Source organism: Trichoderma atroviride, chromosome 7, assembly GCF_020647795.1.
Source record: "Trichoderma atroviride chromosome 7, complete sequence".
Taxonomy (NCBI): domain Eukaryota; kingdom Fungi; phylum Ascomycota; class Sordariomycetes; order Hypocreales; family Hypocreaceae; genus Trichoderma; species Trichoderma atroviride.
Window position 1 is genome coordinate 1,819,955 of NC_089406.1, and position 14,448 is coordinate 1,834,402.

The 14,448-nt window shown below is 50.9% G+C and overlaps 5 protein-coding genes across 5 annotated transcripts; 4 read left to right on the forward strand and 1 right to left on the reverse strand.

The window, feature by feature from the left end:
- Nucleotides 1-118: 118 nt before the first annotated feature.
- On the forward strand, nucleotides 119-3,981 carry TrAtP1_012600 (uncharacterized protein). The gene is made up of 5 exons (XM_014088898.2): nucleotides 119-1,156; nucleotides 1,226-2,366; nucleotides 2,425-2,775; nucleotides 2,836-3,613; nucleotides 3,671-3,981. Exons 1-5 carry the CDS (start codon nucleotides 1,074-1,076, stop codon nucleotides 3,814-3,816), a joined length of 2,499 nt encoding a protein of 832 aa, XP_013944373.1. The 5' UTR covers nucleotides 119-1,073; the 3' UTR covers nucleotides 3,817-3,981.
- A 175-nt stretch (nucleotides 3,982-4,156) lies between these two features.
- Nucleotides 4,157-8,311, forward strand: TrAtP1_012601 (uncharacterized protein). Its single transcript, XM_014088896.2, has 4 exons — nucleotides 4,157-4,407; nucleotides 4,474-6,873; nucleotides 6,936-7,044; nucleotides 7,103-8,311. The coding sequence occupies exons 1-4, from the start codon at nucleotides 4,326-4,328 to the stop codon at nucleotides 7,674-7,676; spliced, it is 3,165 nt and encodes a 1,054-aa protein (XP_013944371.1). The 5' UTR covers nucleotides 4,157-4,325; the 3' UTR covers nucleotides 7,677-8,311.
- On the reverse strand, nucleotides 7,936-8,232 carry TrAtP1_012602 (uncharacterized protein; the record flags this gene model as incomplete). The annotated part of the gene is made up of 1 exon (XM_066115595.1): nucleotides 7,936-8,232. The coding sequence occupies one exon, from the start codon at nucleotides 8,230-8,232 to the stop codon at nucleotides 7,936-7,938; it is 297 nt and encodes a 98-aa protein (XP_065971694.1).
- A 1,843-nt stretch (nucleotides 8,312-10,154) lies between the features above and the next one.
- Nucleotides 10,155-10,505, forward strand: TrAtP1_012603 (uncharacterized protein; the record flags this gene model as incomplete). The annotated part of the gene is made up of 1 exon (XM_066115596.1): nucleotides 10,155-10,505. The coding sequence occupies one exon, from the start codon at nucleotides 10,155-10,157 to the stop codon at nucleotides 10,503-10,505; it is 351 nt and encodes a 116-aa protein (XP_065971695.1).
- A 407-nt stretch (nucleotides 10,506-10,912) lies between these two features.
- On the forward strand, nucleotides 10,913-12,694 carry TrAtP1_012604 (uncharacterized protein; the record flags this gene model as incomplete). The annotated part of the gene is made up of 1 exon (XM_014088386.2): nucleotides 10,913-12,694. The coding sequence occupies one exon, from the start codon at nucleotides 10,913-10,915 to the stop codon at nucleotides 12,692-12,694; it is 1,782 nt and encodes a 593-aa protein (XP_013943861.2).
- Nucleotides 12,695-14,448: the final 1,754 nt, after the last annotated feature.

A 14,448-nucleotide genomic window follows, 5' to 3' on the forward strand; every position in this document is an offset into this window, starting at 1 on the left:
GCTGGACGCAATTCCCACACGTGGAAGATCGGGGGGCTGTGGGCGGATGCCAAGGGGGGAATATATAGCTAAATCAACAGCTCCTAGCAATAGGCACCATCGCCATCATTACTGGAGATGGAGGTCTCAAGAGCAAGTCATCTGCCCGCCCCCTCACGTCGCGGAGGTGGGATGTGATGTATCATGGTGTGGCTCTGCCGAATATGAGGTAGCCTGACAGCCGGATAGCCTTCCCTACATTGCGGTAGCGATAGTGGATGCGTCGAACGCTGTAGAGGCCTGTAATGTGCATGGGCCGCTGGAAAGGAGCGTCGCTAGGTCGCCGTGTAGCGGATGCGCTCCGCCATCTGCCGCCCGCCCTCCCTGCAGCGCAGCCTGAACCGTTGCCGTTTCGCGCAGCGGTCTCTTTAGCGCAGGGCTGTCAGCTGCAGGTCACATGCTTCCCCCCTGAGCCAGTCACAGCGTGCTGATTGCCTGTGTGTAATGGGTGCAACCTTGTTGTTTTTTTCTGGAGCCTCCAGATAGCGCCGCAATCGCCATTACGCCCATGTTTGACTCGAGAGATCCGAAGAGCGGGCTAGGCAGAGGCTAGGCCACTGTAAAGTTCCATTGGTATCGCCCAAGGCTTGACTGGCGACGCCTGGCTGAGGGTTTCCATGTCAACCTATCGATAGCCACGAGACCCCATTGCAGTCCATCCATCGGCTCCGACGAAGCCCTGCACCACACCTCAATCAGTCACCATTCAGTCCCAGGAGCGGCCGGGCAATCCCTCCTCCTCTGTTCCTGTTACAGACCCGACAGCATCTTCTAGTAACGTCAATACACGCTCAGCCGGTGGCCGCGAGCGAGGAGGGAGTGTACAATTGTCTGTGAACAGTGCCTCGTCATCCACCAATCCCTCAATCCCAACGCCAGACCCGACACCTCCTGATCGACCACGCGACAGCGACAATACCTACGAGCTCTCCGACTACAAAGAGATTGCAGAGCGCAAGGCTACTGAAGACCTCGAGCGTCGACGCCAAGAGAAGCGGACGTTGAAGCGAGAGTGGCTAGAAACACGGGACGAGATGAAGTTCTCTCATAGCATTCAGTTCAACGCTGTTCCTGATTGGAGCAGCCACTACATTGCGTACAGCAATCTCAAAAAGCTGTGAGGAGCCCTCTGCCAGATTGAATATCAGCCAAACGCGTCAACTAACCAGCCCTGCCATGTCTCTAGCATATACCAACTCGAAAAGACCGCATATCAAGCGAGAGCCGGCGATGCTGAATCACGACCCCTTATATCAACCGAGGAGCCAGAGGAAGTTTTTAGCAAATCACTAGGCATTGAGCTGGAAAAGATATGCTCCTTCTACTCTCTCAAGGAAGGAGAATTGCTGGAAGAAGTGAGCCAGCTCCTACATGATGTGGGAGAGGGCCCTTCTCTGGAAACATCCACTACCTTGCGCCCAACGCCATCCGATACCCACAGCACTCACGCTCGGCCTACCAGCCTGCATAGCCGTGGCTCCGACGACGATGACAGCGCTACCGACGATGACGAAACCACCGGTCTCACGAGACGCAAAAGCGGCAGTAGATATGGCCGGAGAAAGACTGCGTCCAGTATCCCAGACATGGCTGCATCTTCAGACTTTGGTCGATCCAGGAGATACAGCACCACCATAGATGACTATGGCGATCAATCTTTTCTCTTCGGCTCGACGCTGTACTCGTCCGCTATTATGCTGAAGAAGCGCATAGTAGCCCTCTATGTGCAGCTTTGCGAGCTCAAGTCATACGCACAGCTTAACAAGACCGGCTTTAGCAAGGTTCTCAAGAAATTCGACAAGATTCTCGATAAAGAGCTGCGATCATCCTACATCAGCACCTATGTCGATACGGCATACCCCTTCAAGCCGGAGACTAAGAAGCTGCTCGAAGAAAACATTGCCAAGATGGAAGCCGCTTACGCTGATGTCGTAACCGCTGGCGATCTGGAGCTTGCTAGAAAGGACCTGCGTTCTCACCTCCGAGAGCACGTTGTTTGGGAGCGAAACACTGTATGGAGAGATCTGATTGGTATCGAGCGGCGAGGAGAGGCTGCCAGAATTGGCCAAACCTTGCTGGGACAGGATTCGGGGATCACACCCAAGAGACTACAAGGTGATGATGAGATTGGACCAGCAGAAACACAGATCAAAACGCCCATTGGCAGAATCGTTCTGCCCTCGTGGCTGTCCAACAGCTCTGTGCTCACTTTGTTCATATCTGTTCTGGCATTTTTCCTGCTGCTGTTTATTCCCATTTTGCAGAACCCTGAGCAGCAGAATTGCCTGGCACTTCTTGTTTTTGTCAGTCTTCTGTGGGCTACTGAGGTATTATCAAACCATACAGTGTCAATTTCGGGAAAACTCTCGCTAACCGCTTCTACAGACTATCCCCTTGTTCGTTACGTCTCTTCTCATCCCCTTCTTGGCCGTCGTTCTCAGAGTGGTTCGTGAAGAAGACCCTAGCAAGCCTCAAAAGCGTCTCTCTTCCAAGGAAGCCACGTCGGCCATCTTCTCTGCCATGTGGTCACCTGTTATCATGCTCCTCCTTGGTGGCTTTACCCTCGCTGCTGCTCTGTCCAAATGCAAGATTGATAAGCGCCTTGCGACGCTCATCTTGAGCAAAGCCGGCACTCAGCCCAGAACTGTGTTGATTGCAAACATGTTTGTCGCTGCCTTTGCGTCTATGCTCATCAGCAACGTGGCTGCTCCCGTTCTCTGCTTCTCCATCATTGAGGTACGTTTCTTGGCGATGATACTGACCTCTCAAAGTAACATGTCTAATTTGTTTTTATAGCCTATGCTGCGAACTCTGCCTTCAGACTCGAACATGTCCAAGGCTGTCATCATTGGTATTGCCCTTGCTTCAAATATTGGTGGCATGCTGTCACCAATTGCATCGCCTCAAAACGTCGTAGCCATGGGAATAATGAAGCCAGAGCCTACCTGGCTGCAGTGGTTCTTCATTGTCATTCCCGTTGGCATCGTCTCTCTTGTCCTGATTTGGTTACTTCTGCTGGTCACGTTTCAGCCTGGCAAGGGAACAAGTATCGCACCCATCCGTCCTCTTAAGGAGAAATTTAGCGGTGGTCAGTGGTTTGTAGCAATCGTTACCATCATCACCATCGTTTTGTGGTGTACCAGCCATACCCTGGAGTCTATATTTGGAGACATGGGTGTTGTAGCCATCATTCCTATTGTGCTCTTCTTTGGCATCGGCATCTTGACAAAAGAGGATTTCAACAACTTTCCCTGGACAATCATCATCCTGGCTGCGGGCGGTTTGTCGCTCGGTAAGGCTGTCCGATCTTCAGGCCTGCTCCATACCCTTGCCGAGATTGTCTCACGCGAGGTCGAGGGCATGAGCTTATACGGTGTTTTGGCTGTGTTCTCCTCTTTGATTCTCGTCATCGCCACCTTCATCAGCCACACGGTAGCAGCACTCATCTTCCTGCCTCTGGTGTACGATGTGGGTGTGGCCATGGACCAGCCTCACCCCAACCTTCTTGTTATGGGTGGCGTTCTAATGTGCAGCGCTGCGATGGGTCTGCCTACCAGCGGTTTCCCCAATATGAGTAAGTCTTTTATTATTTTCCTACGTAAGATGATAGGTGCTAATTTTGTCCTTTCAGCTGCCATTATGAAAGAGGACGCTACCGGTCAACGCTACCTGAGCGTGAAACACTTTATCAGCAGAGGTGTTCCAAGCAGTTTGCTTACCTTGGTCGTCGTAGTAACACTTGGATATGGTATTATGGAAGTGGCAGGTTTGGACTGAGTTGGTAGCTCGCTGAGAGATCTATGATATGTATGTTTGATGGGCGAATGGAGCATATAGAAGTTGGATTTTGTATGGGTGGTATAAGGGGCATATGTGGCTTGAATTTGTAAAGCATTGCGAGAGAATCATCTGTCTATAATGAAATTTCGATCTTATTTTTCAGAATTCATTTTTCAGAATCATGATTATTACTTAGTGGGCACGTATTTACCGGGTTGGCCAGGTCTAAGAGCTACTGTAGCGACAGTGTTTTAGGCCTTTTACACTGTGTGGCAGCTAAGCTGAAACGGCAGTACCCTGACGTCGTTGGGATAAGATAGTGCAACCTGACTTGAATAGCTCCGGGGCCCGTTCAGGCAATAATGCCATCCTTAGGCACAACAGCTTCCGTCGCAAGAATTCATATCCAGACGCTGTAGAGAGTCAGCAGTATCGAACCAAATCGTCGGCCTTCTGATGCTCATCTCGAAAAGATAGCGATTCGTTCCCTGGAGCTGGCCGACGCCATGCTCTCCGCCTTTACAGCTCGCCCTATAATAGAGCTCCGACAGCGGGACAAATCGAAGATTGAGACGATCCTCGCTCACGGTAAGGGCAAACGTCTTCATTGATGCGCTCTCCTGCTCTCCGGATCGCCTCTGACCAAATTCACAGGGGACCGAATTCTCGTCGGGCTCAACAACGGCGCTCTTCGGGTCTACCGCCTCAACGAACTTCCCGCTAACGGCGCTTCAACACCTCCACTCACCGCAAATGCGACTCCTCCTCAGAATGGCGACCATCCTCCCGCAGACTCGGCCTCCAAGCCGACAGACTTACTGCGCGAGATAGAACGATTCTCGACGCGGGCGATAGAGCAGCTAGCAATCATAAAAGAGGCAAACACCATCGTCTCCCTATCCAACTACCACGTATCTCTCCACGACCTACAATCCTACGATCTCATCGAGACGCTCTCACGAACGAAGAATGCGTCCTGCTTTGCCATCACGTCCAACATCGTTCGTGATTCCGACACTGGCATACCCGAAATCATCAGCCGACTAGCTGTTGCTGTGAAGCGGCGACTGCTATTATGGAGCTGGCATGAGAGCGAGCTCAACAACGACGTCTCCGAAGTGGTGCTTTCCGAGTCTATCCGATCAATAACATGGGCGAGTGCGACGAAGATAGTCTGTGGCATGAATAGTGGCTATGTCATTGTCGATGCCGTGACGCAAGAGATCGAGGACATTGTGAGCCCGGGCGCGGTGGGAGTATCAGGCCAAGGAAGCCGATTTGGAGCTGTGAGCAGCGCAGGAATGGGATACATGGGCCTTGGAAGCTACATTCCCAAGCCTTTGGCCGCCAAATTGGCTGATGGCGAAATGCTCCTTGCCAAGGACATCAATACGCTCTTCGTCAACGACGAGGGCAAGGCCTTGGAGAAGAGGCAAATACCGTGGCAAACTGCACCCGAGTCCATCGGATATTCGTATCCGTACATTGTGGCTCTTCAGCCTCCTTCTAAAGGCTCACTCGAAGTTCGGAACCCTGATACTTTGTCTCTCATGCAGACCATCCAACTGCCCGGTGCTGCTCAGCTTCATTTTCCCCCGCCTACTTCGAGCCTAGCACATGCCGGCAAAGGATTCCACATTTCCAGTGACCGCTGCGTGTGGAAAATGGGAGCTACAGACTATGACTCTCAGATCGGAGAGCTCATTGAGGCTGGCAGGTTTGATGAAGCCATCAGTGTGTTACAAATGCTTGAGGATGCTCTTTTGAGGAACAAGAAAGAGACTCTCCGAGAGGTCAAGATGCTAAAGGCAGAAGGCCTCTTCAAGCAAAAGAAGTTTCGACAGTCGATGGACCTGATGAACGAAGACGACGTTCATGCTCCGCCCGAGCGAGTACTGAGGATGTATCCACCTCTTATTGCGGGAGAGCTGTCCAGGTGGGCAAATTGTCAGGGTGCCCAAGAGAATGCAGAGACCCAGGTGAGAAAGACCAATGGCACAAGGCCAAATAGCCCAGAAGTTACTACCAGCGAACATGCCGAATCTCCCACAGTTGGAGGGTTTGTGAAGTACTTCAAGGGAGCCCAAAAGAAACCGACTGACGTCGCTTCAATCATCTCGACGAAAAAGGACGGCGAAACAGAAGACTCGGACAACGCCAGAGACGCACCAGCATCAGAGGACAGGCCACTTGAAGGCAGAGACCTTACAAGGGCCGTCTTGGAGCTAAACAGTTATCTTGCTGGCACTCGAGCTCGCCTTCAGCGTGTCATTGATCCAGTCACTGGCAAATTGAAGCCGCGAGTGGATCAGCCCAGCTCAACGGCGGACGCTGAAGACAGGCTTCTGAAGATTACACCAGATGAATCTGACAAGGAGCGTGAGCAAAAGCTGCGCGAGATTTTCCGCTTGGTCGATACCACACTCTTTCGCGCCTACATGTTCTCGCAGCCGTCTCTTGCCGGCTCGCTATTTCGGATTCCCAACTTTTGCGATCCGGACGTGGTGAATGAAAAGCTACTGGAGCATAACCGCTATACGGAGTTGATTGACTTCTTCCACGGCAAGAAGCTGCACAAGTCAGCTCTGCAATTATTGCATCAGTTCGGCGCTGCGCCAAAGCCAAATGAAACAGCCCCAACTCTACATGGCCCAGATCGCACCATACAGTATCTCCAGAGTCTTCCACCTTCGGAAATTGATCTCATTCTTGAGCATGCCGAGTGGACTTTGAAGGCGAACCCGGAATTTGCAATGGATATTTTCATCGGTGATACGGAGAATGCGGAAACTCTACCTGCTGAGAAAGTTTTACCTTACCTCCGAGACCTTGATCCGAAGCTTGAGAGGCAATACTTGGAACATATTATTATGGAACTCGATGATACCACGGCGGATTTCCACAATCGATTGGTCGAGCTCTATGTCTCCAGCCTGAGTAACAGTGAGAGGGGTCATGATTGGGATGACCTTGAAGAACGATTTGTCAAGTTCCTGCGGGAGTCTCGACAAGTGTACAGTCTTACAAAGGCATTTGCCTTGATTCCTAAAGATGGTAAGAGTCCTTTGAAACTTGACAGCTAGAATGAACCAATGTCAATATGCTAATAATATTAGATGCCGCTTTTTACGAGGCCCAAGCTGTTGTATTAAGCAACATGGGACAGCACCGGCAATCTCTAGAGATTTATGTATTCAAGATGAAGGACTATGTCAAAGCGGAAGAGTACGTCGCCAGAATGCTCTATCGTTATCTTTCTGATCTGTAGCTGACTTTCATCTAGCTATTGTAATCGTGCACATAGATCTCAGGCCTCATCTACAACCCCTTCGGATGACCCCGACGAATCAGCATCGTCTGTATATCACACGCTACTTTCCCTCTATCTTCAACCCCCTCCGCCCCACAAACCAAACCTCGAGCCAGCTCTAGACCTGCTTTCCAAGCACGGCTCTCGCCTCCCTGCCACATCAACACTTGGGTTGATCCCCGATGATCTCCCCGTCGGCTCCCTCGAAGCCTATTTCCGCGGGAGAATACGCGCAGCAAACAGTCTCGTCAATGAATCCCGCATAATGGCCGGCTTGCGCAAAGCCGAGGGCATATCCGTGGCCGCGGAATTACAGCTAGGCGACGGTAAACCCGGAGGACAGGGCGGCCGGAATCGCCATGTCGTCATCACCGACGAGAGGCATTGCGTCGTGTGCCACAAGAAATTGGCTGGTGGCATGAGAATGGGTGGTAGCGTCGTGGCCGTGTTGACGGATAATACAGTTGTCCATTATGGCTGTTTGAGCAAAGCAACTGGCAACAAAGCGAATGGTTCGAGAAAGCCCAGTTGGAGTAGAGGGTTTTAGACGCCCATGCTTTTTTTTGTCCAGATTGCTCTTTTTTTGGTCCTTCTTCTCTCATAGCTAGGTGTTGTTCCTTCATTCTCTTCTTCTTTGGAGTCGCTGAGCTGGGTTGGCTTTTATCTGTTCGTATGATGTGGCTATACCCTTTTGTACACATTCTAAGGCGTGTTGTCCTTTTTTTATAATATATAAAATCCAAATCGTATGGCATAGTTGTATCTGCAGTGGCATCTTTGCGTGGGTGAATGGAAGAACGGAGATTTTAATCCTCCTCTTCCTGAACCTCTTCGCCGTAGTTTTCTTCCTCCTTCTCTTCATCCACAGCTGCGGCTCCTCCCTCACGAGCTTTATCTTCCTCCATGCGCGTCGTGAGCTCCTTGTTGATCTGATCTTGGGCCGCAGCAACGGAAGCGCGCAGTGATTCGAGATAGGTGGATTTTCCGGCCGGGTCGAGGGGCGTAGGCGGCGCGGGGATGGATTCGGAGATGCTGAAGGGCGCGCTGGAGGGTGAGGAGTAGAAAGCTGTGAGGGTGGGATCTGAGGAGGTTGATTGGGACATTGTGAAGAAGCTTTGATCTATCTCAGGATTGAGTATGATTTCTTTTGAGGTGGTTGTTATGGGAGTGTAGAGATTGGTGGGGTAATAGCAGGCTGAGAGCTATTCTGCATGGAGGGGCAGGATTTCTGCTGAGAGGCGGATCACGTGGCGGTCCAAGTTGGTAGATTTCCCAATATTTGGATGGTTTCTCTCCATACCAGCAGTATACGCAGAGTTTGAAGAGACGTGCATTTCATTATTAGGCCATTGAGTCAATGTGTCCGTAAGTTGAAGAGTAGATCAGCGGGCAGCGTTTGTGGTTGACAACTTCGGATGAAAGAGTTTGACAGTATCTCTTCAGATGAAAGCATCCATCATTTTGGCAACAGCCGCAGAAAGCCATAAGGTACACGACTATGATATCTTTAGAGGGGCATCATTGCACTACGAGGTGTGTACGAGAAGCTACGACAAGTTGTCAAGGTAAGACGAGGGCTCTAGCTAGATCCCAAGTGTGAGTCATTCCTCCCATGTCTACCGTACAAGGGCGATGGCCTCTGTTTACGGTTTGTGGTTCAATCGATAGCGAAGCAGTACAGGAAGCCATGAAAGCCCAGGGAATCGATTTGAGTCAGGGTGAGGCAGCTGAGTTGCCTACCGCTGCTCGGTCCTAATATCTAAAAGTCTCGAGCGAGAGGATCAACCGATTAGTAGTATTCTTGCCCAAAAGCGAAACAGGTATAATCAGCAGCTTACCTGAGGAGAAAAAGGGTTGAAGCATCGCCCTCAACAGAATGATCGGAATTGTGTGATTCATTTCGCCGAAGCAAAACAAACGCTGCATATCGCACTCAAGTTTGCGCAACAAGCTTCGCAACGACTTCCCATAGGACACCGAGATAAACCCACGTCTTCCCGAAGTATACACGCGGGCTCTCTCGGGCCTGAGATTTCTGATGTCTGTTGCAGACGTCGGGGTGACGCCAGGCCATCACAGGCAGACTCGATAGACACACGTCGGGAGGCCACAAGGACGCTCCAGGCATGGAAAACGAGTACAAGAGAGGAACGTGTCCACCTCCTGCTTTGAAGCTTTCTCCGAATTTCCCACATGCGAAAAAGAAGTCGAGACTGACAAGGGCCCGGAGGCTCTGCACATTCTCTGTTTGTAGCATGGAAACGCAGCGTTGAAGAGGGCGATGCTTGAGGAGAAAGAAAGCAAAAAGAGGCTAGAGGCACGAGATTTTGATTTTGATTTTTTATAGCTTTCCCCCAAGCTGCGGTGGGCCCCACATGCCACATGTACCTCAGTACTGCGTTAGTGCGGAATTCAAGCCTCAGCTTTCGGTACTTGAGAATCCACCCAATTTGGGGAGTAAGATGAGGTACATGCTGCAGCTGTGGACAAGGCAGGCCAGAACAAAACAAAACCAGATATGACAAGAGGCAAGTAGGTAGAGAACAAGAGCTATTTTCTATTCTTGAGAACTAGTATTTAGAGGTTTGATTTGTGTAGACATAGAATATGTACACACTCTAGCAGCGATGGCCCGTATGGAGCGGAACATGATGCGATAATGCCTACCGAGATAAGCTCTATGCATGCAGATCTACTGCCTTACAGTACGAGGGTTGCTTTCGGAAGACGCAACCCCACGGCAGCCGTCTCATCTTAAACCTCTCCAACCCCAACTCCAACTCCAGCAGCTCGGCATCCTTCCACCAACGACCAGCCTCAGTCTTTGGTCTCTCCTAGAGCTTCACTCTCTTCGCTTTAGACTTCTGGCGCCTCGAACCTTACAAGAATCCCAAGTGACCGACCCACAGGCCCTGGTTGCGACATCGAGTCGCGGCCCGTCTGCCCGCATCACGGCGCCAGAATCGCCTCGCCTCATGTTCTCGGCACCAGCCAAGATGTAACGAGCCCTTCACAACACCGCAAGATGCAGCCCACACCATCGAATACGGGACGGCCTCAGGGCCGAGCTCCCGGCAGCTTCTCGCCCTTGCCCGGGGTGCCGCGATCGTCCATCGACCTGCCGGGATCGTCGTCACGACCACCTCCCCTGCGCATGGTCGACTCGCCCAGCAGCAGCGAGGACGGTACGCCCGCCATGACCATCCCCAAGGCTCGGCAGCAGAGCGCCGGCGCCGTCAATCCGCCATCCACGCCCATATATCAGCAGTTCGCCAGCCATGCCTTCGCCAGCAGCAGCGCCAGCATCCAGCAGAGCTATCCTCGCCCAAGCGCCCCCCCGAACCGCGCCCCAGGGAGCGTCGTCCCCCGTTCTTAAGACGCACACGAGGAAACACGCTGCCACCCAAGGCATGTTTGAGCCATCCTTGCCGTCAACAAGCACGTCCAACCTGTCCCAGATCGGAATGGGCCACAGCGGCCAACCTGCGGGCCCTGCGAACGGAGGACTGTCTGCCAGCGCCATTGCAGCGCAAGCGGCCGTAATGTCGCATCAGAACATCCTCCAGTCGCGCCAGCGATCTCAGACGGCCCCAGAAACTGAAGGCGCGAGGAGAGGGAGCGGGAGCAAAGGCCCTATAAGCCCGCCCACATTGAGCCTAACAGAGGCCAGTGCGCCGCGGGAATCAGCCTTTAACATATCAGGAGGAGGCGCACATCAAACACATCAAGACAGGCTTGGGGCCGCTTCTATGCAGTCTTCCGCTGCTGCTACGGCTGCGGCCAATGTTGTATTCCCCCCGGTCTGGCGGCAATTCTCCAAGGGAGCCGTCCGTGTCTCCTCAGCCGCAGCCATTTCCGTCTTTGCCTGCCGCAACCTCTGCTTCGACTATTTCAGAGAAGCCTCTCTCCAAATCCGAAAAGGCAAAGGCCAAATTGTTCTCACGGCCATCCAAGATTAGCGCCAAAGACACCAAGGAAAAGGCGTTGCCAAGTCCAGGCAAGATTGGCTCGGCTTTATCAGCTCTCCAGCGAGGCAACTTCAGCTCAACCAATCTCACAGACTCTGGTAACCAGTCATTCTATAATCTTAACAACTCATCATCGGCAACCATTCGGCCAAATGAAGCGACTGGGGAGGAAAAAGCTAAAGAGAAAGAAAAGAAGCATCACTTCCTTTCAAGGCAAAAGCAGAAGCTCAAGGACGAGTATCATTTACCGCTCTCATCGGCCGCTAGCAACTCGAGGCCTACGGATCCAAACGCACCAAGCAGTCTTTACAATTTCAGCGTCCCCGCCAGCCCCGGTCCTACGTCTTCTACCTTTGCAAAGGCCAAGAAGGATAAAAAGAATGCTGAAAGATCGGATAGCCGCATGGACAGTGAATCAGTGCCCGGAGATTGGCCTGGTAGTCAAAGCTTGCCTTCCATGTCGCAGCAATCAAGTATCTTGTCCGACACAGTGGACGGTGTCAAGTCGGTGCTGACAGGCCTGGCTATGGATGATGCGTGGAACTACTTGAAGCCAAAGCTTCTTGTCATTTTCCAAGGTGAAGATATTCGCCTTCCAGTAGAAGACATCAATCGCATTGTTAGCTTGCATATTCAATGGTGTATCCATAAGAGGTCACCGAATAGACTGCTAGAGGACCTTAGAGAGCTTCTATCACTGGGCTTCGCTACAATGGATAAGACTCTACGGAGAATGCCAGAGGAGCGTTTCATGCCAACTCTCGTGGACAACTGGCTCATTACTTTCACTTCCATCTTGCCTTACATGCAAGCGGCATTGCTGCCTCTTGATCTGGAGGTTTCAGGTTGTGGGACTCTTATGACGCCTGAACAAGCTCGCGACTTTTGGGGCGGCGTTGTCACTGCTCCCTCTCCTGCGGCAGGGCAATCAGCACAGGTCTTGCCTGCAGCGACCGCCCTCGACGTAAGACGCCTGGTATTGACGGCCTATCGGGATACCATCATCTTGTCGCGCTATGAGACGCTCAAAACGATATTCTCCCGCCTCTCTCTCGAGTTCCTTCCTTCGGCGTGGGCAAACATGGCGCTCGCGTCTCCTCCTTTGGAAGCCAGTCTCTCCACATCGCCTCCCGAATCCTTCTTTTCCATGGCCCGTCCTGGCACAGCCATGTCCATCGATCCTTCAGTTGGCTCGTATAACTCGACCAGCACTACCTTGCTAGGTGATGGCTCTGCCGGCAGCCGCAGCCGAGCTGTGAGCAACGTCAGCCTTGGTAGCCGCGGCAGCGATGGAGTGATTCGCCCCTATACGCCGTCAGGCATGCAGGCCCTCAGCAGCGTCCGTGAGCAAAATGTCGAGGACTCGAAGCAGGTAGCTGATATGGTGGGCCGGATGTTCCAGTGCATGAGTGTTCTCTCGAGCATCGGCGGCGTTGGTGGCGACTTGGGCGACGAGAGTAACAGGAAGATGGTTGAACTGTGCAAGATGCTCAAGCTCAACTGGCTGGGGAGAGGCCGGACGGGGCGTAACAGGATGGGTATAGTTGGGGGCAGAGTGAGGAGAGATGAAATCCGCGAGGAGGTGCGAGTTGCTTGAGTGTTTTTGTTTTTGATCTGGAGGATATTTGGGCTGAATTTACGATGGATAGGAGAATGAGGCGCATTTAGTTTTTTATTTTGGGAAAGAAAATATGATTGCCGCAGTGCCATATCCAAAGCTCGTACCCATTTGTAGGAATAAGAGACATGTGTGATTACTTTATACAGAGCTCTCTCTACCTACTATCTAGATAATAGGACTAAGATTATGAATACGAAATATGACATTGATCCAGCAGGTAAAAGATGTGCAACAGCTGCAACATATTTGTGTGTCTTAAATGAGAATAAATCAAGCACGCCTACCCATAGCTAATGAGCAACTCAAATAGATCCAATCCTATCTTTCGATGACAGTGGCATAAAACATGATTGAGAAGCCTTGTAGGGTAGTATCTTTGAGGATTGCGCTGGGATTACGCAGTTTCAGCCAATTTAACATTCGGGCTATCCCTTATCCGGAGCAACGCCTTATCTCTCTAAAAAAAAAAAAAGAAAAAAAAAAAAGAAAAAATTAAAAATTAAAAAGCCAGGCTCCATTGCCTCGGCGAGGAAGAGCCCGAGGAACAGACACGGCACAATACTACACGGTTTGACAGACACATTTGAGAGGCAAGAATAGACAAGATGAATTGATTGAATGGTGTTTTATTTCCATGAATAATGAACTATGTTTATAATCTACGACGAGCACTCTGCTCTGGAGAAATCACTATTAAAACTTTGACGAGTTAGCTCCAAGCTCGGCCAACGCGTAAAATTGCCAAGATAAAACAAGTCGTGATATAAAAAAGGAAGACAATGTGTTTGATCAGACATCCAAGGAAGTATTAACCCTCATCTGTTCCAGAAAAAGGCTCATCGGAACTCGAGTGGAAACTGCGAATTAAATGGAAAATTTCATCATGCAAACACATGATCAAGGAAATAAAGAAAAAAAAAAAAATGCAGCAAAGTACTCACCATATGGTCAGGGCACGAGCTCGGTGTGTCTGCCAGGTTAATTGTAGGTGGAAGAAAGGTATAGCAAAGTCGAGGAAATTCTAGAAAAGCTGGGTCATAGAGTTAGCATGACCGCTCAAGCAGGAGAGTGAAAAATGTGCATTGAGCAAATGTGTGCAAAGGTCAGACAATTATACTGGCAAGTAACAGATCCTGAGGATCCGAGTAGTCAAAAACTTCTTCATGGTCGATTCGGTTGGGAAAAGAAGACGTTTATTCAGTGTCATCATGAAAGAGGGAAAAGGAATTGCATATTCCTGTGAAGGGATGGGAAGAAAAAAAACCACCAAGTTTCTTACCTTTTGACATCACATGTCAAGCAAACGCGTTTGCACAAACACGCTTCAAGAAACTCTGTTCTGATAGACCCGTTGTCTTTTCTGTTTGGGCCAGGAGAGAATGAACAGGAGCCAAATTCAAACCTCTCGGATTCGTCTCCGGCGCTGAGAAAAAACGGCGAGACTGCCAGTGAGCTCTTTGCATGGGCAAAAAAAAGTTGTGTTGGAAGGAAAATTTCGCCCAGAAGCTCCATCGGCGAGAGAAGATATTCAGAGACAGTGCAAGCAAAATTTTCTCACTAATGGCACTGTATGTATCTCACGTGATGCTATTCTCCCGCTTAAAGTATTAGCGGCGGCAGCCGCAAATGGCGCCTCGGATTTAATCATCTCGTTACTCAAACGATTTTCACTTAAGAGAGCTAAGGCACGATTGCTAAGGCTGAATGCGGCGCTAGCAGGTCTGCCGCGG

Bases quoted from the DNA above. Each gene is read 5' to 3' on its own strand.
- TrAtP1_012601 (XM_014088896.2), top strand. From the start codon at position 4,326: ATGCTCTCCGCCTTTACAGCTCGCCCTATAATAGAGCTCCGACAGCGG. The intron at 6,874-6,935 runs GTAAGAGTCCTT...TAATAATATTAG, and splicing joins TGCCTTGATTCCTAAAGATG to ATGCCGCTTTTTACGAGGCC. The intron at 7,045-7,102 runs GTACGTCGCCAG...ACTTTCATCTAG, and splicing joins GACTATGTCAAAGCGGAAGA to CTATTGTAATCGTGCACATA.
- TrAtP1_012600 (XM_014088898.2), top strand. From the start codon at position 1,074: ATGAAGTTCTCTCATAGCATTCAGTTCAACGCTGTTCCTGATTGGAGC. The intron at 1,157-1,225 runs GTGAGGAGCCCT...CCATGTCTCTAG, and splicing joins TACAGCAATCTCAAAAAGCT to CATATACCAACTCGAAAAGA. The intron at 3,614-3,670 runs GTAAGTCTTTTA...TTGTCCTTTCAG, and splicing joins CAGCGGTTTCCCCAATATGA to CTGCCATTATGAAAGAGGAC.